Source organism: Enhydra lutris, unplaced genomic scaffold (assembly GCF_002288905.1).
Source record: "Enhydra lutris kenyoni isolate GAN:26980312 unplaced genomic scaffold, ASM228890v2 scaffoldscaffold84, whole genome shotgun sequence".
Taxonomy (NCBI): Eukaryota; Metazoa; Chordata; class Mammalia; order Carnivora; family Mustelidae; genus Enhydra; species Enhydra lutris.
The window spans coordinates 637919-662527 of record NW_019154168.1 but is presented as its reverse complement, the minus strand read 5'-3'; the positions used below and the strand labels follow the sequence as shown (position 1 = coordinate 662527).

At 37.9% G+C, this 24609-nt stretch overlaps 1 protein-coding gene across 1 annotated transcript in view; it reads right to left on the bottom strand.

Moving 5' to 3' along the window:
* The window catches only part of LOC111161333 (solute carrier family 2 member 13), a 387603-nt gene that overhangs the window by 64779 nt on the left and 298215 nt on the right, over positions 1-24609 (bottom strand). The window contains exon 7 of the mRNA XM_022524931.1: positions 8466-8591. Coding sequence (XP_022380639.1) covers positions 8466-8591 — 126 coding nt within the window. The remainder of the gene's footprint in view (positions 1-8465; positions 8592-24609) is intronic.

Below are 24609 nucleotides of genomic sequence, written 5' to 3'. Positions count from 1 at the left end.
CTGCTTGGAAATAATAAAATTCTCTATAAGTAAGGTTCATAATTTCACTTACATCAAGTTTATTAGATAAGTTTTCCAAATTCTCTGATCTCTACTTTTTGTCTTCTTGCCTTGCACTTACCTAATTTTTTTCACTGTATTTCCAACCCTTCTATGATTATCTCTTGTAAACAACATTACAACTGCATATAAAAGAAATACAGTATGAAGATATCTGTCTTCAGTAGGCATGCTTAACAGGTTTATTATTACTGTAATAATTGCATTTAAAATTCAATTTTGATTTTTTTATTGATTTCTCTTAACCATAGTTTCTTCCATAGTTTTCCCCTTTTCCTGCCTTACTAGTTTCTCTTATTTTTTTTCCCTCCACTAGTACATATTTTTAAAAGATTACATTTACATTTTAAAAACAGATTTATTTATTTGGGGGGCGGAGGGCACACGTGCCTGTGAGTGGGGGGAGGGGAAGAGGGAGAGAATCTTCAAGCAGATACCCCAAGTGTGAAGCCCAATGTGGGGCTTGATCCCACCACTCTGAGATCGTGACCTGAACCAAAACCGAGTCAGAAGCTTAACTGACTGAGCCACCCAGATAACCTACACTCACATTTTTAACACCTATAATTACCAAGTTGAAAAACTAGTTATAATCTCCCATTTCCTTCTGGAAACAAACAAAGGAATGTATGCTTTTGTCTAAAAATTCTCATACCCTCTCCCTTCTATGTTATTTATCTAGAATTTTAGCTTTTGATGGTCTATTTTTATGTTTAGCAAAATTTGCTTAAGTATAACATTTGTTATACATGTGTGTACATACATACATACATGCACATATACACACGTACTACACAAACCGTAAGTGTACAACTTTCAGTATAATTGACAAAATTATGCTATTTCCTTTACTTGTTTCAAACATATTTTAAAGTCTTCTTTCATATATTTTTTGCAATGGAAGGTTGTGTAGATAATTCATTCCTTACTCTGTCATACATGCGGCTTCCCTCCCTCATTACTAATGTTAATGGTTTTCATTACGTTGAGACAATTTCTGACTGTCCTCTCACATTTACTGAGTTGCCTTCTGTGGAAGTCTCACATGTCCCGAGTCCTGACAACTACATGTTTATTTCCGAAGTGGCTTTATGGATTATCTCCAGTTTGGGACACACTTTTTTTCAGTGTTCACATTTCTCAATTTATGGTTTCCATGTCACAAAAGCACTGTGACATTAGAACCCGTACTTAGCCATAGTAATGGCTTCTGGCTTTCCTTTCCTATGTGTGACACTATTTCTACTATAGGTCCCAAGTGCATAACAGCAACGTTTACAGCTTTCTCAGGCCAGCCTGGCCGTCTTTCTTGCCACTATTCAGAGCCTATAGAGCACTGCACAGCTCGAGAGAGAAAGCATGGAGCTCTATCTCCCTCAGCACTTAAAACACTAGCTTCTCCCTTCCTTCTCCTAATGTCCTCCATGCTATTCCTTATGCTGCACAAATAAGAGAAACTATATGATAATTAACTTTCTCTGCTTGACTTATTTCACTAACATAATCTCCTCCAGTCCCGTCCATGTTGATACAAAAGTGGGGTATTCATCCTTTCTGATGGAGGCATAATACCCCATTGTATGTATGGACCATATCTTCCTTATCCATTCATCTGTTGAAGGGCATCTCAGATCTTTCCACAGTTTGGTATTGTGGACATTGCTGCTATGAACACTAGGGTGCATATGCCTCCCCGCCCCCGATTTTTTTTTTTTTTTTTTTTTTTTACCACATCTTTATCTTTGGGGTAAATACCCAGTAGTGCAATTGCTAGGTCAGTGAAGGGGGTGAAAACTGGAGGGGAGACGAACCATGAGAGACTATGGACTTTGGGAAACAAACTGAGGGTTTTAGAGGGGAGGCGGGTAAGAGGATGGGGTAAGCGGGTGATCGGTATCAAGGAGGGCATGTATTGCATGGAGCACTGGGTGTTATATGCAAACAATGAATCATGGAACACTATCTCAAAAACTGATAATGTGCTCTATGGTGACTAACATAATATAATAAAACAAGACAAAACAAAACAAAAACAAAAAACACTAGCTTCTCACTCTTAAGGCCTGCTTCCCTTCTGATACTCCTTGGGCTCCTGGGTTTCCATGTGGCTCACTGTTCTTCTTCTTCTTCTTTTTTTTTTTTTTAAGATTTTATTTATTTATTTGACAGAGAGAGAGAGATCACAAGTAGGCAGACAGGCAGGCAGAGAGAGAGGGGGAAGCAGGCTCCCTGCCGAGCAAAGAGCCTGATGCAGGACTCGATCCCAGGACCCTGAGATCATGACCTGAGCCAAGGGCAGAGGCTTAACCCACTGAGCCACCCAGGCTCTGTAAGAGCCCCTTGGCTCACTGTTCATGCTCTCATTTGTGGCACCTGGGAATTTTCCTCAAACTCAGCTGTGCATTAAACTTGTATTTGCATGTGTAGAGGATGCATATGGAGGGTATAAGGGCTGACAGGCAGGGGAGCAGGTTTTCCATCAACACAGTGTAGTACATTTCCTAGAAGTATGCTAAATTTTTTTTTTTTAAGATTTTATTTATTTGACAGACAGAGATCACAAGTAGGCAGAGAGGCAGGCAGAGAGAGAGGGAAGCAGGCTTCCTGCTGAGCAGAGAGCCTGATTCGGGGCTCGATCCCAAAACCCTGGGATCATGACGGCGAGCCGAAGGCTGAGGCTTTAACCCTTTGAGCCACCCAGGCGCCCCCTAAATAATTTTTTAATGGGGTTTCCTTTTTTATATTTAATTTTGGTAAAATACATATAACATAAAATTTAGCATCTTAATTTACCATTTTAAATTGTAGAGTTTAGTGGTGTTACATATATTCACACTGATATAAGATGCAATCTCCAAAATCCCTTTCATTTTGCAGCTGAAACTCCATACCCATTAAACAACTCTCTATTCCCCACTTCCCCCAACCTGTGCCAGTGATCACTCTTCTGTTTTTATAAATTTGACTATTCTAGGTACCTCACATTAGTGGAGGCATCTGTTATTTGTTTTTTTGTGACTGGCTCATTTCACTTATCATCATGTCTTCAAACAAGATTCATCCATAGTGTACTATGTGCCAGAATTTCTTTAAGTCTGAATAACATATCTATATCTATATATAGATACATCTATCTATATCTATAGATATCTTTATCTATACCTATCTATATCTATATATCTATATGTCTATACCACACTTTCTTTATCCTCACTTCTGTCAATTCACACTTGGGTTGCTTCCATCTTTTGGGTATTAGGAATAATGCTGCCATGACCATAGGCATTCAAATACTTCTTCAGGACCTAGCCATCAAGTCTTTAGGATATATACTCAGAAATGAAATTGTTTGATGATATGTAATTCTGTTGTAAAATTCTGTGAAACCACCACACTCTCTCCTATAGTGGCTGCACCACCTTACATTTCCATCAACAGTGCACACAGTTTCCAATTTCTCCATAATAACTGTTATAAATATATTGTTAATAGTGGCCACCTTAATGGGTATGAGGTGGTGTCTCATTCTAATTTTGATTTGCATTTCCCTAACGATTAGTGAAATGCAGTTTTTCACGTGCTTGTTGGCCAACTGTGCATCTTCTTTAGAGAACTGACTTTTAGAAAAAAACTTTCCACTGAAATTTAACAAAATAGATACTAGAATAGCATGCCAATTGACTTAATGTTTTGTTTCCAATTTATTACAGTTGGTTATGTAAGCAAATAGTTTTCATTATGTTGAGACAAATTCAACATTTTATCTCCATCATGACTGGTATTACCATTCCACCTGGTGTCTTTTCAGGAAACAGCTATAGTGAGAAATCAGGAGATATGGCTCTGAATTTCCCCAAAACTTGACCCTGAAATATCTATTAACAGTATATCTAACAGTATATATTTGAGTCCAAAGTAATGATAGATTTTGCCCTGAGAATCCTACTCCAAGTAACTGTATAAAACCTATCAACCAACAAAAATATAGTGAATGCTAGTTTACCTATAAATGGAAAATCTGTTGTAGGGCATTTTTCAAGGCAAACACATTCTGACTTTTTTTTTTTTTTCCCCACTTCTTTCTAACACAGATTGAAGCTACCAACCACAGTGGCTAAGCTGGAGGAGGCCTGTTACTCAGCACAGAGAAGAGTGAGAAAAACTGTCTTTTTTTGAAGGGGAGTGGTAAAGAGTTTGAAATTATTCTAAGAATATTCTACAAACATAAAAGTTCTCTGTGTATTTTGTTTAGTTCTTTGTGCTTTCCCCTAAGTATGCCTCACTTTTCTCTAGCAGTGACTACACTCAAGGAAAATGGTCTAAACATATAAATAAAAATATAAGAATAAGTTAACATAAAAAAGTAATAGACATTTTAATTAAAAAGTTATTTTTAATAGAAATGTTACTTACAAACAGTAAGAACAAAATGTCTAATTTTACTGTCCCCTTATCATTAGTATACCTTTCTTTCTTTTTTTTTTTTAATTTGACAGAGAGAGAGATCACAAGTAGACAGAGAAGCAGGCAGAGAGAGATCACAAGTAGACAGAGAAGCAGGCAGAGAGAGTGAAGCAGGATCCCTGCTGAGCAGAAGCCCGATGTGGGGCTCGATCCCAGGACCCTGAGATCACAACCTGAGCTGAAGGCAGAGGCTTAACCCATTGAGCCACCCAAGCGCCCCCTCTAGTATACATTTCTAATATGTTTTTAAGTTAATTCTGTGAAGTACATAAAACTACATGTACAGACGCCATGACATATTCATAATTCTAGACAAGTAAACTTTCAGTTTTTATCTTCTGAAAAAAAGAACCATAAGCATTAAAACTATAAAGCATTACATCCAGAAATATTTAATCAATTAACTCACTAATGAAGCTTTGCTGATGAAAATTATACACTGGTTGTTTTTAAAAGAAGTTCTTTCAAATTTTCATTTTAAGTAGTAACTGCACTTTTTAATATATTTCTTTGTAATTGTATATTTATTTATTTATTTTTAAGATTTTACTTATTTATTTGACAGAGATTACAAGTAGGTAGGAGGCAGGCAGAGAGAAAGGAGGAAGCAGGCTCCCTACTGAGCAGAGAGCCCAATGTGGGGCTTGATCCCAGGACCCCAGGATCATGAACTGAGCCAAAGGCAGAGGCTTTAACCCACTGAGCTACCCAGGTGCCCCTGTAATTGTATATTTAAAATGTTGTTTGGATTTTCGGTCAAAGACCCCATAATTTATTTCTAGTTCTTTGCAGTAATTCCCTAATAAAATGATTAGTGACAATAGCTTAATGATTAATAATGTTACATTATAATTTACAGCTTCTAGGAGATACAAGTAATTAACAGATTTCATTGCCTTCATCAGTTCTATGAGGCAGACAGAATGAGAGAATATTATTCTTTTTATGGGAATTTAGAATATATAAGAGTTTAAGGGCATACCAAATAATATTAACGTAGTTCCTGTGTCCATGGATATGAGTAATTCATAAATGTGGGGAATATTTATTCTATACAGTATTTCATTTATGTGCCTACTACAAACCAATGTAATCTGTCAGAAAGAGAAGAGTTTATTGCTTCCTAGACTGGTTACATCTCAATGATCACCAAGTTTAATCATTGCTTAATTGTACTAAACTCCCAGAATGTACTCAAAGAAAACAATAGTTGCATGAAAGAATTTAAAGTGGTATTAATTTATTTTGACTTGAAAATTTTCTTTTACTTAAGTTTCTGAGTTTGAAAATTACCAGTTAATAGGCAATGGGAGTATTGCTTTGGAAATATGTAGGAACTCTTTCTCAAGAGCTAACCTTCTATAGCCTAGGGCAGGATTGGGTCTGGATCTGAATTTCCTAAAGCCTAGGCTTGAATGCTTTCTTCCTTAAGTTTGTGAAACATACAATTGCAATGTTTTGTGCTGCCTTTATCAGGTCATGCTGCAAAGTAATATAGCTGGGAAAATCAGTTTCAAAGACCAGTTTAAAAGAATTGCAGCCATTGATTATAAATGCACTCACTCTGTAAGTTTAAAAATAAAACTTACTCTTTTGCTTTGCAAAAGCTTATTATTTTGGTGTTTAAGTCCCAATAGTTTATTTTTGCTTTTGTTTCCCTTGCTTGAGGAGACATACCCATAAATATTGCTGAGGCTAATGTCAGATTATGGCCTATGGTTTCTTCTAGTTATTTTATGGCTTCAGGTCTCATATTTAGGTCTTTAATCCATTTGGAGTTTATTTTTTGTGTGTGGCGTATGAAAGTGGTACAGTTTCATTCTTTTCCATGTAGCTGTCCAGTTTTCCCAACACCACTCATTGAAGAGACTCCTTTCCCCACTGTACATTCTTGCCTCCGTTGTCATACATTAATCGACCATAAAAACATGGGGCTATTTCTGGACTCTATTCTGTTCCACTGATCTATGTGTCTATTTTTGTGCCACACAGTTTTGATTACTACAGCTTTGTAATATACCTTCAAACCTGGTATTGTTGTGATACCTCCAGCTATGCTCGTTTTTCTCAAGATTGCTTTGACTCTTAGAAGTCTTTTGTGATTCCACATAAATTTTAGGATTATTTGTCTAGTTCTGTGAAAAATGCAACTGGTATTTTAAGAGAGATTGCAATGAATTTGTAGATTGCTTTGGATAGTATGGACTGTTTAAAGACATTAATTCTTTCAATCCATAAGCATAACATAACTTTCTTTTTGCCTATATCATCTTTGATTTATTTCATCATTGTCTCAGTTTTCAGAGTACAGGTCTTTCATCTCCTTGTTTAAATTTATTTTAAAGTTTTTAATTTTTTTTGAGGCAACTATAAATAGAACTATTTTCCTTTCTTTCTGCTACTTTGTTATTAGTGTATAAAAATGCAAGAGATTTCAGTATATTAATTTTGTATGATGCAACTTCACTGAATTCATTTATCAGTTTTAGTAGTTTTTTTGGTGGAGAGTTTAGGGTTTCTATATATAGTATCATGACACCTACAAATGATGGCAGTTTTCTTCCTCACCAATTTGGATGTCTTTTATTTCTTTTTCTTGTCTGACTGCTGCAATTAGGATTTCTAGTACTGTGTTGAATAAAAGTAGTGAGAGTGAACATCCTTGTCTTGCTCCTGATCTTAGAGGAAAAGCTTTCAGTTTTCAACACTGAGTATGATGTTATCTCTGGGTTTTTCATATGTAGACTTTTAGTTTGAGGTATGTTCCCTTTAAACCCACTTTGTCTAAAGTTTTTATCATGAACAAATGCATTTTGTCAAATTTTTTTTTCTGCATCTATTGAAATCATCATATGGTTTCTATATTTCCTCTTGTTAATGTGATGTATCACAGTAAATGGTTTAGAGCATTGAACTATGCTTGCATCATTGGGATAAAAGTTTTTCCATAGCAAAGGAAACCATCAACAAAGCAAAAAGGCAATCTAGTGAAAGGGGGCAGACATCTGCAAATGATACACCTGATAAAGGGTTAACATCCATGACACATAAAGAACTTACACAACTCAACACCAAAAACCAATCTGAAGTTAAAAACAAAAATGGGACAAGCACCTACACAGACATTTTTTCCAAGAAGACATCCAGATGGCCAACAGACACATGAAAAGATGCTCAATATCAATAATCTTCAGGGAAATGCTAATCAAACCCACAATGAGATAGTACCTCACACCTGTGAGATGGCTAGTATGAAAAAAATAAGATATAGCAAGTACTGATGAAGACATGGAGAAAAGGGAATCATCGTGCCCTGTTTGCAGGAACGGAAATTGGTGCAGCCCACTATGAAAAACATGGAATTTCCTCAAAAAACTAAAATAGTTGATCCAGTTATTCCTCTACAAGGTAATCACCCAAAGAAAACAAAAACAGTAATTTGAAAAGATAGATATATGCACCCATATGTTTACAGCAGGATTATTTACAATAGTCAAGATATGGAAGCAGCCCGAGTGTCCAAAATAGTTGACTGGATGAGGACAGGGCATACACACGACAATGGAATACTCCTCAGACATAAAAAAAATGAGATCTTGCCATTTGTGACAACATGGATGGACCACATTGGTATTATACTAAGTGATCTCAGTCAGAGAATGACAAATATGATTTCACAACTGCAGAATCTAAAAACCAACAAATGAACAAACTAACAAAAAACCGATTCTTAAATACAGAGAACAAACTGGTGGTTGCCTGAGAGAAGGTTGGCTGATGGATGAAGGAAATATGTGAACAGGATTAAAAGGTATAAACTTCAGTTATAAAATAAATCACACGGATGAAATGTACTGCATAGGGAATATAATCAATAATAAAACAAGATCTCGTTCTGAAATTCTATTCTGTGTTCTTATGGTGTATAAGGGGTGACATACCTGCCCCAGGCTGCCTCATTTGTAGATGCCTTATTAACTGGAACACAGGAGGAGTCAGTGACAGTTGATTTGTTCATCTTGTAGCAGAAACCACAGTCTGGATCCAACATACATTCGTTACAGTAACTGTAAAATAAGAAGAGTTACATCATGTTAGAGACAACTGGTATTCTTCCACATTTTCCACAGTGCTTTGCAGGAAGCTTGGGGCCATGGCACTCATGTTGGCCATAGCAAAGGGACACGTGCTGAGCCTGCTGGGAGCTGGCAAGTCTCCCCCACCTGTCCCTCCCCTGGCTACAGCAACAGCAGAAGCTGCTCTGAGATGGAGGGAGGCTTGGAACTAAGACACTGGGTGTAAAAGACCCCAAGCTGCCCCTCAGCAAATCAACATTTGCTTTTCTAAGCCACTGAGCTTTGTTACCAAAGCATGGACTGGTCCACTGTAACCCAGCAGAGTGGTTCCAAATTATATCATAGCATTTATTTTTCTTAATTTTGTTTTGTTTTTAAGATTTTATTTATTTATTTGACAGAGAGAGATCACAAGCAGACGGAGAGGCAGGCAGAGAGAGAGAGAGAGGGAAGCAGGCTCCCTGCTGAGCAGAGAGCCCGATGTGGGACTCGATCCCAGGACCCCGAGATCATGACCTGAGCCGAAGGCAGCGGCTTAACCCACTGAGCCACCTAGGCGCCCGCATTTATTTTTCTTAACTGTCTTCATTATGCACCGTAGCTTTTAAAACTGGAAAATATACAATACATATACTGAAATAGAAAATTTCAAAGAATGAAAAATATTACACCTGAATAAAAAAGTTAAAAACAAAAACACCACCACTTCCATAATGGTCACTGTTAACATCTTGGTAGGACATCTGTATTATTAAATCTACACTGAGTATCAACTATATGCTATGTTTAATTTAAATAAGTTGGCATAGGAAAAAAGGCTAACTTTTCTTTAAGTTAATTATATCTACTGGCTGGATCATAGAGTCATAATCAATTAATCATTGCTCAGATAACAGCAGTGTCCTAACTGCTGAAAACTCTAAAGAGGCAAAGTCCTTTAGAGGGCACGGTTTTACAACTGAAGTCTACAAAGTACTTGTAAATGTGTTTTCTTGCTGTCAAACTCATTTGCCAGACAATTCTGGAGTACTTCAAACATGGCAGGCACACACAGGGCATTGCAGACACTAAGATGAATAGAAAAAATTCCCTGCTCTTGGGTAGATAAAAGGCAAGGACAGAAACAGATATACAAATAAATAATGGCAGTGTAATAGAAATTAGTGTGAACTACTCTAAGGACAGAGGCCTGTTCATTTGCCTGTAAGAGCTGGGATGGTTTGGGAGGAGATATTTGACACAGATCATAAAAGAAATTTACCAGGCAAAGAGGTAGAGGGCAGGGCATTTCAGAGGACTGTGTATTCAAAAAGTAAAGATCTGTCAGCACTGACCTATTATTGACTGTGTACAAGTAATTACACAACGGGGTGTGGGCGAGAAACAGGGTAAATATTATGGCCAGGCATCCAAAAAAGAGGTGAATCCTCAAAATCAGAATACTTCTTCCATTAATTTAGCTAAATGGGAAAACACTGGCACTGTTTAAACACAAGACGATCATTTCAGCCTCCTTCTGTAAACTTTCTTTCTGCAAACAGCCATCCTTAATTTTAAATGAGACTTCAGACCCTTTGAGGCATAGCTTGGAGAACTGCGGATTCAGTTCCAGACCGCTGCAATGAAGCAAGTATCACAATAAATGACTTTTTTGGTTTCCTGATGCATATAAAAGTCATGTTTACTCTATATTGTAGTCTACTGCAGGTGCAACAGCATTATATTTAAAAAAAAAAAAAACCCAATGTACATATCTTAATTTAAAAATACTTGATTGCTAAAAAATGCTACCATTACCTGAACATTCAGCAAGTCATAATCACTGATTACAGATCACCCTAACAAATAGTAATGAAAAAGTTTGAAATCTTGTGAGATTTACTAAAACATGACAGATACAAAGTGAGCAAATGCTGCTGGAAAAATAGTGCTGACAGCCTTGCTTGATGTGCCGCTGCTACAAAACTCCACTTCGTAAAAAACACAATTCTGTGAAATGCAGTAAAGCGAAGCACAGGGAAATGAGGTATGCCTATACTGAAGGCAAAAGAGAGGCCTTTGACCTCCTACTGAAAGGTCCATATACTTCAGAGAGGTGATACAGCACTGTAAACATAAAAAGGTCCGCACCCGTGATAAGCAAAATAACAGGACAGGAAGCGTTGGAAGTACTGTGGGCTTCTGGCTTTCACAACTAGACAGGGCTAACTTGGAAGGGAAGGGAATTCCTACAAGTACTCTGTTGGTTTCTTCCACCCACATGAGGCAGAATCTAACAGTCCTGATGTTTCCGGTGGCTTTAAAAGATAGTTATTTGGGGGGCGCCTGGGTGGCTCAGTGGGTTAAAGCCTCTGCCTTCAGCTTGGGTCATGATCCCAGGGTCCTGAAGGCATCGGGCTCTCTGCTCAGCAGGAAGCCTGCTTCCTCCTCTCTCTGACTGCCTCTCTGCCTGCTTGTAATCTCTGCCTGTCAAATAAATAAATAAAATCTTTAAAAAAAAAAAAAGATAGTTATTTGGAAAAGGTCAACTCATCCAACTGTAGAGAAATGACTCTATTTCTTTAAAAGTAAGTAATTCCTATAACAGGCCAAGAAAAAGAAATGATGAAGGCCAACAGTTACCAAGAACCTACCACACGTGCACATCAAACATCATGAGGTGTCTTTGATAATGGTGATAATGGTTTCCCTCCTCCATCACTCATTCATTCATTTGACTCTGACCACATCCTTCCGTTCTTCTGGCTTGATTATAAATGATCCCACCTCTAGATCGTTCCTGGTGATTTGTTCAGTAAAGTATCTTCCACTTACTATGTGCTAGGCACTATTCTGGGGGTTGGGCCACATCAGTAAACAGAACAGACTCCCGCCCTCTTGGAGCTATCTGTTAGACCTCCTGGTGACTCTGGTTCCTTGACTCCTCTACTTGCTCCCTATTCATTAGCTTTTTACTTTCTTTAGTTCCATCCTTATCTAGCTGATGGACCACGGACTAGCATTTCAACATCCTAAGTTTTCTTGCCCATTTATCTTTCATCTCACCCGATTAGCAAAAATCCTAGCCATATGTGAGCGTAAACACTTGCCTTTTCTATGCCTTCCCTGCAGACCCAAATGCAGCTGAGGGAATCACACAACAGGGCAGCTCAGTAGTTCTCTCTAATACACTCCTACCAGCCTCCAAAGGATCCTCAATGGGCTGACATTACTAATAATTTTCTCTAGTCAACTCCATACACAGATTTTTCCAACCACATTATACAGGGACTGTTCTTCAAATCTCTAATGCCTTGTCCTTTTAGTCACTTCATATCTAGCTTCACCTCAAGTCCACCTTCACATAGAAAACAGATGGAAGTGGTATATATACTCTTCTTATACTCTTATTGCAAACACAGAAACAATCATACTTTCCTCTGCGCCAGTTACGAGAAATTGTTCTTCTCTATCTGGGCTTTCATTCCATTCCATCTCCTTAGCCCATTTCAGACCCTTTTGATTACTGCTCCCGCTTTCTCTTATGTGTCTACTGTGTTAAGGTGGAAGATTAGCTTTTTGATTTGATATCTTTCTTCCTTTTTGCTGTAGGAAGTTGTAGCTATGAATTTCCCTCTGAACATTGCTATACTTCCATCCCTTATTTAGAATGTTTGGACTTCATTTTCATTCATCTCAAAGAATTTTCTAATTTTCCTTGTAATTCCTTTGACCCCCCTGGATTAAGAAGTGTTATTTAATTTTCATATATTCATAAATTTCTCAAAATTTTTTCTGTTAGTGATTTCCAGCTTCACTCCATTGTTAGTGGAAAACACATACTTAGTATGATTTCAGACCATTTAAAATTTATTGAGGCTTGTCTTATGACCTGGCATATTATCTATCCTGGAGGATGCTCCTTGCACAGTGAAGGAGTGTATATTCTATTGGTAGTGGAGTATTCTTGAAATGTCTGTTAGATCTGGATGGTTTATAGTCACTACACTAATTTGGGGGGGGTGTTTTAGATTCTCTTTCTTCTTTTCTTTAAATTTAAATTTTAGTTTACATACTATGCAATATTGTTTTCAGGAGTAGAATTCAATAATTCATCTCTATATACAACACCGAGTGCTTATCACAAGTGCCTCCTTAATACCCATCACTCACCTAGCCCATCCTTCACCCACCTCCCTCCATCGACCCTTAGTTTGTTCCCTATTTGTAATAGTCTCTTATGGTTTGTTTCCCTCCTCTCCCCCCATATGTTCATCAATTCTCTTTCTTCTTTTAAAAAAATATTTTATTTATTTATTTACTTACTTACTTAGCACAAACGGGAGGGGCAGAGGGAGAAAGAGAATCTCAAGAAGACACCACACTGATCATGGAGCAGGGCTCGATCCCAGGACCCCTGAGATCATGACCTGAGCCAAAACCAAGAATTGGATGCTTAACATACTGCACCCCATCTATTTTCTTTCTTAAATTCCACATGAGTGAGATCATATGGTATTTGTCTTTCTCTGATTTATTTCACTTAGCATGATACATTCTAGCTCCATCCACATCATTATGAATGGTAAGATTTCATTCTTCCTGATGGCTGAGTAATATTCCATTAAATATATATGTATGTACGTGTATGTATGTATATGTATATGTATGTGTGTGTATACATATGTGTGTGTGTGTGTGTATATGTATGTGTGTGTGTGTATATCTACAAATACACACACACACATACACAACATCTCCACATGTTTATCCATTCATTAGTAGATGCACATTAGGGCTCTCTCCACAGTTTGGCTATTGTTGATAATAAAACATTGTGGTGCATGTACCCCTTTGAATCCATATTTTTGTATCCTTTGGGTAAATTCCTAGTAGTGAAATTACTGGATCAAAAGGTAGTTCTATTTTTAACTTTTTGGGGAACCTCCATACTGTTTTCCACAGTGGCTACACAAATTTGCATTCTTACCAACAGTGTAAGAGGGTTTCCCTTTCTCCTAATCCTCACCAACATCTGTTTCCTGTATTGTTAATTTTAGCCATTCTGACAGGTGGAAGCTGGTCCCTCATCATGGTTTTGATTTATATTTCCCTGATGATGAGTGATGTTGAGCATCACTTCATGTGTCTGTTAGCCATCTGGATGTCTTCTTCAGAAAAGTGTCTATTCATGTGTTTTGCCCATTTCTTAATTGATTTATTTGTTTTTTGGGCGTTGAGTTTGATAAGTTCTTTATAGATTTTGGATACTAATCCTTTATCTGATATGTTGTTTGCAAATATGTTCTTCCATTCCATAGGCTGCCTTTTAGTTTTGTTTGATTGTTTTCTTCTTGTGCAGAAGATTTTTATCTTGATTTTGTCCCAAGAGTTCAGTTTTGCTTTTGTTTCCCTTGCCTGTGGTAATGTGTCTAATAAGAAGATGCTATGGCTGAGGTTAAAGAAGTTATTGCCTCTGTTTTCCTCTAAGATTCTGATGGTTTCACTGTCTCACATTTAGGAATTTCATCCATTTTGAATTTATTTTTGTGTGTGGTGTAGGAAAGCGGTTCAGTTTCATTCTTCTGCATGCTGCTGTCCAGTTTTCCCAACACCATTTGTTAAAGAGACTTATCTTTTTTCCATTGGATATTCTTTCCCCCTTTGTCAAAGATTAGTTGACCATATAGTTGTGGGTCTTGATACACTAATCTTAAAGCATCCTAGCCCCCTGTTTTCTAATAATCTGTGCAGTTCCACTTAACTTTGTCACATCCTGGAAACTGTCATAATCTAGGACAGGGGTCAGCAAACTATAGCCCTTGAGACAAATCCGACCACCATCTGCTTTTGCAAATAAAGTTTTACTGGAACACAGCCATGCCCATTTGTTTACTTACTGTCTATGATGGCTCTCAAGCTTCAACAACAGAGCCAAGAAGTTTTAACAGGATCCATATGTCCTGCAAAGCCACAAATATTTACTATCTAATCCTTTACAGGAAGTTTGTTGATCCCTGATCTAGAACACATACTCTGATCCCATATGCATATTTCTCATTCCTTCCCTTCAAGTTCACTTCCTTACTCACTAGGACAACTGCTTTTCTACCTCAAAGATCTTTCATATCCTTCCTTCTTGATCTTCAGGCACTTCATGGTCTTTCATCCTTCTCTGTCAAACTTTCATGGGGAAATCTCCTTAACCACTCTCATAAGACCCTCCAAATCTTTGTATTTTCTATAGGTCACCTACAAACTTTTATGTTTGACACTTTCCAACCATCTTTCTTCTTTTCTTTCTACATCTAGGTTGCTCTGTACTGGTGGAGAATTAACACAACCAGGCATACTGATAAAAGTACACATTCACAGTATTCAACCGCAGCTGGATCCTCACTGCTAATCAGGCCACGTTTACCTGTCCCTGGTCAGTGCCTTTACCCAACCCACACCTGATATTCCAAACACCCACAACTTTTCTCTAACCCAATCCTATCTCCCCCACCCACACATGGAAGGTGGCATTGTCTTGCTTGCGGTGAAAACTGAAGGGACTAGGTAGGAACATTCTCAGCTTTAAACTCAGACATGAACAAAGATCTCAATAGCCAGGTCTATCATTAGCTCTTTTCTTCCAGGCTTTGCAAAAGGTCTTCCCTCCACCAGGGCTTTTAATCTCAACCCCTCTGGTCTTTACCTGCACTAACACCTTGTCCCATTGGTTATTTTCTTCTATACTTTCCAACCTCTCCTAGAATATACCACAGAAAATGTGTAGGCTCAAGCCTTTCCCTTATTGAAAAAACCTGAGAAGCTGTCCTCCTGCTACTCCATACTTGTCCTCCATACTGGTTCATGTGGGTCACTCAGTAAAAAGAGGCCAAGTAGAAAACAGTATTTCATTTCTTTGCCACCACAAGAGTCATTTGGACTAACAGTCACTCAGGCTTCCAGAAACAAGATAAAATTTCCTACCACATTTTACAAAAGATTTTTATTTATTTATTTGATAGACAGAGATTACAAGTAGGCAGAGGCAGGCAGAGAGAGAGGGGGAAGCAGGCTCCCCGCTGAGCAGAGAGCTCAATGCGGGGCTCAATCCCAGGACCCTGAGATCATGACCCAAGCTGAAGGCAGAGGCCTAACCTACACTGAGCCACCCAGGCGCCCCTCCTACCACATTCTTGGCCTGAAATTCTTTTCATCATATAGACTATCTCATGGCAAAATTCTCCCAAATGTAACAATATTTCTAACTTCAACTTGACATTTAGAAGGTAACACAAAACTTTAAATATCCTGGGGAATCTGCTAATTGATCTTTTACAGAGAGCATGTATCATAGTTGTGGCTCTAACAAATGGCATGAAAATGAGTAACATCTAGAAATGGCTATTCTTTATTCATGATTTACTCTTAAGACTTTCTTGAACATGACCTGATGAATTTATGTCACTTTTTATACATATAAAGGTCGAGAACTGAAATACAGTGGCACTAGATCAATGCTCATAAGGATATTCTAAGCACAGATGAAAACATTTTTGTGTGAAAGCAAACTGCCAAATTAGGCCCCATTTATCCTCTCTCACATTGTGACCTGGGATGAGTTCTAAATTCTGTGGACTTCAAGTTTTCCATTTCAAGAGCACATGATCCCTAAGAAACTACCCAGGTGCAAGGTTCTACATGAAGAAAAAAAAAAAAAAAAAAAAAAAGGAAGAAAGAAAAAGAGATATATATATGCTAACTCTTAATTCTCACAAGCTTCAACAGTGTAAAACATATTACAATGCTGTGACATCTCACAAATATTTACTCTCGCATGCTGATTTCAAGGGCAGAAATTATAAGTGTGTTCTACTTTAAGAAACTAAATTTATAAAAGAAATGGATTAAGAAAGTCTTTACAAAAGGATTACTGAATGAAACAAAATGAGGATACCTCCCTATTGATACAAAATTTTTTAAATTTCAGACAAATCAGTATGTAGTGCAGTTGATGGAGATGGCCCTCCTCCTGTGTGTGTAGGTAACTCCAGTGTTCTTTATTGACTGGTTTGCAAAACTGCCTGGGAGGCCTATCCCAAGGAAGAAGACCATGTTTATTAACTGTTATCTGCAACACCCCATTACAGGCTGGTTCCTTAAAATATGTTTATGGAATGAATCAAAGCATGGCAGCTCCATAAATCAAAGCATTACTGTAGGTTCATTAGCCTGTTCTGCCCATTTACAGAAAATAATTTTGGTGGGTATGTGGGTTGAAGTGAGTATCTGAGTCACTTTTTGAATGCAACAGAAGGGTCAATCTGATTGCCAGAGGGTTCCTTAATCTGAGCTCAGTTTTTAAACTGTGAGAGGCTACCATGGACAATTTGCACACATTCAGTCCACAACCCAAATGAAACTGGTTGATAGTTTTGATAGCTCACTTTCAGAAACACCAGCTAGAAGTGCTAAGTTCCTTGAAGCCTGAAGAAAAGAAAGCCACAGTAAGAGAGGGCCCTCTTTTAAATCGCATCCTGTGAAATTTCTTAGCAACAAGACATTATGATATTTAGAGAGAATTTGTGGTAAATACGTGTATCTAGAATTCATGCTATTGTTTGTGATTGTGGATATTTTCACTTGGGGATAATGTTGCTCTTCTAGAAATTGCTAGGGAAACTGAATGCAGAGCATACTAGACACTCTAACAGAGGGGAAAATATATAACCTAAGTAATCATTACAATTAGAACCAATCGGTTCATTTCTTGCTAGTTGAAGGGAAGGAAGATTTAAGTTTCCAATCTCTGACCTTTCTAAAAAGGGAGAAAAATAAGTGTTCACGTATTTAGAAAACTGGTCCTGAAACTTGAAAATGTTTCCAATTAAAGTAAAAAAGAGCAGAATAAGAGGCAGCTTCGTGTCTAAGGGGGAGAAGGGACAGTCTATTTTCATTTAATCAATTGTTTACATGTTTCACATGGTGCCAGGGACTTAACCGAAGGTGCCCTCTTCTCTCTCCTCAGCAAATCTTTAAAAAAATTGATTTGGGTTAATTTGGAACATTTTTAGTTTCTATTCTGTGAAGTGGAGTGTGAACTCAGCCCTCTAGAAAATGGTCCATTTGTTTTTAAGTATGTGTCATTAAACCCAATGAGATGGAGCATTAGGAACAGTGTTTGGTCTGAAAATGCCTCTCTCTGGCAGGCCCAGCTGGCAGACAATCCGCGGTGGCAAACGCGCCCGGGAGGGTGAGCCGCCGGCTCAGGCCCACTTCCATCCTCTGCGAGAAACCGTGTTCACTCGTTCGATCCTCACGCATGAATTTCGCACCCCACTTTGTGCAATAATGTCACTCCATGTCCTGTGATAGCTACTCTAAACTTCCCCCACCACCCCCTCCTCACTAACTGTCCTGCTGCTTTCGGCAGGTGACTTGAAACCAAATCCGCCAGAGACCATCCCTCGGGGGACTGGGAGTGGGTGGTTTGTGAGGACAACAGCCGGCCTTGTGTAGCCCTCTGCAGGACTGGGTTTCTCTGAGCGTACTACAAACAGAACTCAGGGACACCTGCCTTCTTTCTTGGCCAGCGTGTGGATGTCAGGTGACCCCTCTCCCTTATCTGGACTGTGTAAGTAGGGAACTTGTGAGAATTTTTAAAAAAAAAGATTTTATTTATTTATTTGACAGAGAAAGACACAGCGAGAGTGGGAACACAAGCAGGAGGAGTGGGAGAGGCAGAAACAGGCTTCCTGCGGAGCAGGGAGCCCAATGTGGGGCTCTATCCCAGGGCCCCGGGATCATGACCCAAGCCGATGGCAGACACTTAATGACTGAGCCACCCAGGTGCTTGGAACTTGTGAGAATTTAAAAAAACAAAATTCTGGGGCGGTTTAAGTAATTGCTTGGAAATTATTTTAAAAATCTGGAGAGCTACTGGCACTGACTTCATGAAGTAAGTCATGCCTCACCACTCCAGGGAAGCTGCTCTGCGGTTGCCAGGGGTGGTCTTATTGTTAACTCTGGGCACTTTTCTAATCTCAATGTACTGTCCTGTCATAAATTTTCCTACAATGTTTCCTTTGTTCCTGGCACTTCCCTACCCCTTAACACTACTCCCTTTATGTTTCTTCCTTTCCTCAGACTGCTGCTTAATAGTCTTCTCCTTCTCCTCTTGATCATTTCTGCTTTGCTTCTATTCTTGGCAGTGTTCCTTCACTCTGTACATTTTGCTGGCAAGCATCACCCTTATGTGACCTTTACTATCACCGACATGCTGAGACTCCATGACCTGTTTCTTCAGTTTGCTTCCCTTCTCTAAGTGCCAGGCCTATACTTCCAACTGCCCAATTTTCTGGATGTTTCATAAGTACCTCAAACTCAACACCCCTAGACCTCAGTCATTGGGTTTCCTGTCAAACCTACTTTTCTTTTGTGTTTCACAACTTAAAAACCTGAGTGTGATCCAGAACGCCCACACTTAAATAGCCATAAGTCCCTCAAGTCTGTCCCCAAAGTGTGTGTAGTTCCTCCGTGCCCCTTCCTTACCACCTCTCATCTCAGTGCTTCTAACTGTCTTCTAACATGTCCTCCTGCCCCCAGACAAGGTCCACTCCATCTTCTTTACTGCCTTAAATCTCACCTGATCAGATCTCTCTCCTATTTATACCCTGCAGTAGTGTACCGCTGTCTGTGTGATGAAGATCAAATTCCTTACTATGGGACAATCCACCCCTCTTATCGTGGCAATCTTTTCTTGCTATTTCTTCCCAGGTGCCTTGGGCTCTAGCCCATCCATATGAACTGCAGGAGTCAGGGGGAGGACATGCTCTTAGGCTTTTCCCTATTGTTTTCTCTGTCTGGACTATTACTTTCCACCTTTATTTTCCCACAAGTTTCCTTCAAGACTCACATTTGGCATCACCTCCTCTGTAAAACTTCTGGACCCTAGCAAAATTAGATATGTCACTATGCTGTCAGAGGCTCACAAAAGTCTACTATCACTGTCCATCATGTTATATCTCTAAGAGTTTATGATATGTTTGCCCTCTCTTCCTGCACTGTGACCTTCTCAAGGGAGAGAGATTTGTCTTGCACATCTTTTATTCCTAGTGATTTCCATTTTACCTGACAGACAAGTATTCAAGAGATATCTGCTGAGTAAGTAAAGTGAAGAATGAATGTCACTTATACTGACAACAGATTTACTAGTTCTCTCTGCAGTTCTGTTACACAGGTTACAACTTGCTCCCTCTATGTTGGTCCATGAGATCACAGGATCGAGGCTTGAAACAAGCTGTGAACTGTTCCTTACAATTAATTCATGGCTCTCTGATCAAATCCATACACAAATGGATTATGGACCATAGTTTTATTTCCAGATACCTGGAATGTGGTGCAATTTCTCATCTCTTCCCCTTAGAAAGTGAGGCTAAGAATACAATGGATGCCTGAACTGGATGCAAAAGATTCACAGCAGTAAGGCTGGCAGACTAAAAACAATCATGAGCTCTTGGTCTTTGGTATACTATTAAAGGGGGGTGAATTTAACCTATTTCTCAGAGCAGGTCACTTTCCTTCCATTCCTTCTGTTGCTTTTTAACATTTACTGGTACTTTAGGTTCTAATTTCTTGTAACTGTCTAATTTGTTATGAATTCTTGGACTAGTTCTCCCATTCTATCTCAGAAAATTTCACAATGAACTCTCTAAAGGGGAGGTAAAGAGAGCTCTGTGAAGCCTGTCTCTTTCAACAGGGCTAAGTGAACCTTTGGTTAACATACTTAAAGACACAAATCTCAACTTCAACTCTGCAAATACAAAATGGAACGTATGTGCATATGCTTGCATATGTACATGTGTGTATTTAGGTAAATAAATGTGTGTATTACATAAACATATACATTTATATGCAATTTTTCAGGTAATAAATTGAGAGTAAGTACACAGTTTTATCTGTTACTTTAACATCTTTGCCATTTGAAAACACTTTTATATGAGCCTATTTTATGTCTTTGTGGCTGTATTTGTATAAATACTGATGTGTCCCTAAAAAGTTCTATAACACACACTCCTGTTATGCATTTCACTAGGCACACCTATGTGATAGGAGCTGCTGATTTCTGCATAGTGCTCCTAACACTATCTCTTTTATTTATTGAGGACTTGCTGATATTTCAAGACATAGGGTGGATAGAGGGTTCCTCATTAATGTCACAACTGGATCACAGTGACAACTATAAGAACATTACACTGAGGGATACTTTCTTTGATTAGCATTGTACTATTTTAAAATATAATGGTAAATTCTTAATAGTGAGCACCTCATAAATACCTTTCCATTCACAGAAACCATAATCATAAATATTGCCTCTTCTGAAACTTTTTGAAATTAGAAAATTACTACTCAAAGCAATCTACATATTCAAAGCAAGCCCTATCAAAATACCACCAGCATTTTTCACATACCTAGAACAAAAAACCCTTAAATTTGTATGGAACCACAAAAGACCCCAAATAGCCAAAGCAATCTTGAAGAGGTAAAGCAAAGCTGGAAGCATCACTATTCCAGACGTCAAGCTCTATTACACAGCTGTCATCATCAAGATGGTATGGTACTGGCACAAAAAGAGACACACAGATCAATGGAATAGAATAAAAAACCCAAAAATGGACCCTCAACTGTATGGTCAACTAATTTTTGATGATGTAGGAAAGAATATCCAGTGTAAAAAAGACAGTCTCTTCAACAACGGTGTTGGGAAAACTGGACAGCAACATGCAAAAGAACAAAACTGGACCACTTTCTTACACTACATACAAAAATAAATTCAAAATGGATGAAGGACCTAAATGTGAGACAGGAAACCATCAAAATCCTAGAAAAGAACACAGGTAGCAACCTCTTCAACATCGCCTTTACCAACTTCTTAACAGATAAGTCTACAGAGGTAAGGGGAAAAAAAGTAAAAATGAACTGCTGGGACTTTGTTAAGATAAAAATATTCTGCACAGCAAAGGAAACGATCAACAAAACTAAAAGGCAACCACTGGAATGGGAGAAGATATTTGCTAATAACATATCTGATAAAGGGTTAGTTTCTAAAATCTATAAAGACTTTATCAAACTCAACACCCAAAAAACCAATAATCCAATTAAGAAATGGGCAAAACACATGAATAGACACTTTTCTGAAGAAGGCATCCAGATTGCTAACAGACACATGAAATGATGCTCAACATCACTCATCATCAGAGAAATACAAATTAAAACCACCATAGATACCACCTCACACCTGTCAGCATGGCTAAAATTAACAGGAAATGATAGATGTTGGTGAGGATGTGGAGAAAGGAGAATCCTCTTGAACTGTTGGTGAGAATGCAAACTTGTGCAGCCACAGTGGAACACAGTATGGAGGTTCCTCAAAAAGTTAAAAATAGAACTATCCCACAATCCAGCAATTGCACTGGATACAAAAATACAGATTCTAAGGGGCACATGCACCCTGATGTTTATAGCAGCATTATCAACAATAGTTAAACTATGAAGAGGGCCCAAATATTCACTGACTGAGGAATGCATAAAGAAGATGTGGTGTATGTGTGTGACACACACAAGACACACAATGGAATATTACTCAGCTATCAAAAAGAACAAAATCTTGCCATTTGCAACAATGTGGATGGAGCCAGAGGGTATTATGCTATGTGAAATAAGTCACTCAGAGAAAGACAAATACCATATGATTTCCTCACATGTGGAATTTAAGAAACGAAACAAACGAGCAGAAGAAAACAAGAGAGAGAAAGAGAAACCAAGAAACAAACTCTTAACTACAGAGAACTCATGGTTATCAGAGCGGGGTGGGGGGGGTTTGAAAAGGGTGATGGGGATTAAGAGTACATTTACTGTGATGAGCACTGAATAATGTATAGAATTATTGTATCACTACACTGTACACCTGAAACTAATATAACACTGTATATTAACAATACTGGAATTAAAAAATAAAATTAACTTTAAAAAGAAAAGAATGTATATTCTGTAGATTTTAGATGAAATGTTATCTATCTATTAAGTCAGTCTGGTTTAACCTGTTGTTTAAAGTCAGTGTTTCCTTATTGATTTTCTGTCTGGATAATCTACCCATTGATGTAAGTGGGATATTAAAGTCCCCTAATATTAGTGTATTATTATCAATTTCTCCCTTTATATCTGCTAATTATCTGTGTTATATATTTAGGAGCTCCTATGTTGGGTGCATACTGACAAATATTATATCTTCTTAGAGTAATCCTTTTATTACTATGTACTGCCCTTCATTTTTCTTATATAGTCCTCGTTTTAAAGTCTGTTTTGTCTAATATGAGTATTGACACTTCAGCTTTCTTTTCATTTCCACATGCATGGGATATTCTTTTTTCAGCCCTTCACTTTCAGTCTGTGTCTTAAGATCTGAACTGAGTCTCTCACAGGCAACATATAAATGTATGTTGTTTTGGAGTTTTTTCTTTTGTTTTGTTTTTTAAATCCATTCAGCCACTCTATGTCTTTTGACTGGAGCATTTAGTCCAATTTACATTTAAAATAATTGTTGACAGGTATGTACTTACTGCCATTTTGTTGTTTTCTGGTTGTTTTTTGTAGTTCTTCTTTGTTCCTTTCCTTGTTCCTTGTTCTCTATCTCTGTGGGTTTTGTTGTTGTTGTTGTTTTTAATTGTTATGTTTGGACTCCTCTCTCTTCACTTTTCGTATATCTAGTGTAGGTTCATCTTTGTTGTTACCATGAGATTCATACGCACACACACAAACACACACACACCAATCTATTTTAAGCTGATAGTTGTGCAACTTCAAATGTGCTCTAAAAGCACTAACTCTTGATCTCAGGGTCGTAAGTTCAAGACCCACAATGGGCATGGAGTCTACTTTAAAAAAGTAAAATAAAAGCACTACACTTCTACTCTCCCCACCACATTTTATGTTTTTGATGTCATATTTTAGATCTTTTATTTTGTGTATCAATTATTTATTTGAGTTACAGCTGATTTTATTATTTTTGTCTTTTAATCTTAATTCTAGCTTTTTAAGTCACTAATCCACTGCTTTCACTATAGATTGGCCTTTATCAGTGAGATTTCTCTTTCATACATTTTCTTATTTCTAGCTACGTCCTTTTCTCTTCCACTTAAAGAAAATGCTTTAACCTTTCCTGTAAGGCTGGTTTAGTGGTGATATACTCCTTTAGGTTTTACTTGTCTGAAAAACTCTCTCCTTCAATTCTGAATGATAACCTTGCTGGTAGAATATTCTTGGTTTTGAGTTTTTTCCTTTCAGTACTTTAAATATATTCTGCTACTTCCTCTGGCCTACAAAGTTCCTGCTGAAATCTCAGCTGATAGCTTATAGCATTTTCTCTGTATGTGACTATTTGTTTTTCTTTTGCAGCCATTAATATTCTCTAACTTTTGACATTTTAATTATAATGTTTTGGTGTGAATCTCTTTAGGTTCACCTTATTTGGGACTCTCTGGAATTCCTGAACCTGGATGTCTGTTTCCTTCTCAGGTTAGGTTCAGCCATTATTTCTTCATATAAATTTTCTGCCCCTTTCTCTTCTCCTTCAGGGACCCCTATAATATGAATGTTACTATGCTTGATGTTGTCCCAGAAGTCCTTTAATCTATCCTACTTTTTAAAATTCTTTTTTTTTTGGTGTGGTGTTTTGAATGGGTGATTTCCATTGTTCTGTCTTCCTGATCCCTGATCCATTCTTCTATATCATCTTAACTGCTATTGATCCCCTCTAGTGTATTTTTCATTTATTTTACTCTTCAGCTTTGATTGGTTCTTATATTTTCTAATATTTTATTGAAGTTGTCACTTTGCTTTTGCAAAGTTTGGTAAGCATCTTTTGTTTCTAGTACTTTGAACACTTTGTCAGGTATATTACTTATTTCCATTTCATTACAGTTTTTCCCCTCCCCTGGGGTTTTACCTTGTTCATTTATTTGGAACACATTCCTCTGTTCCC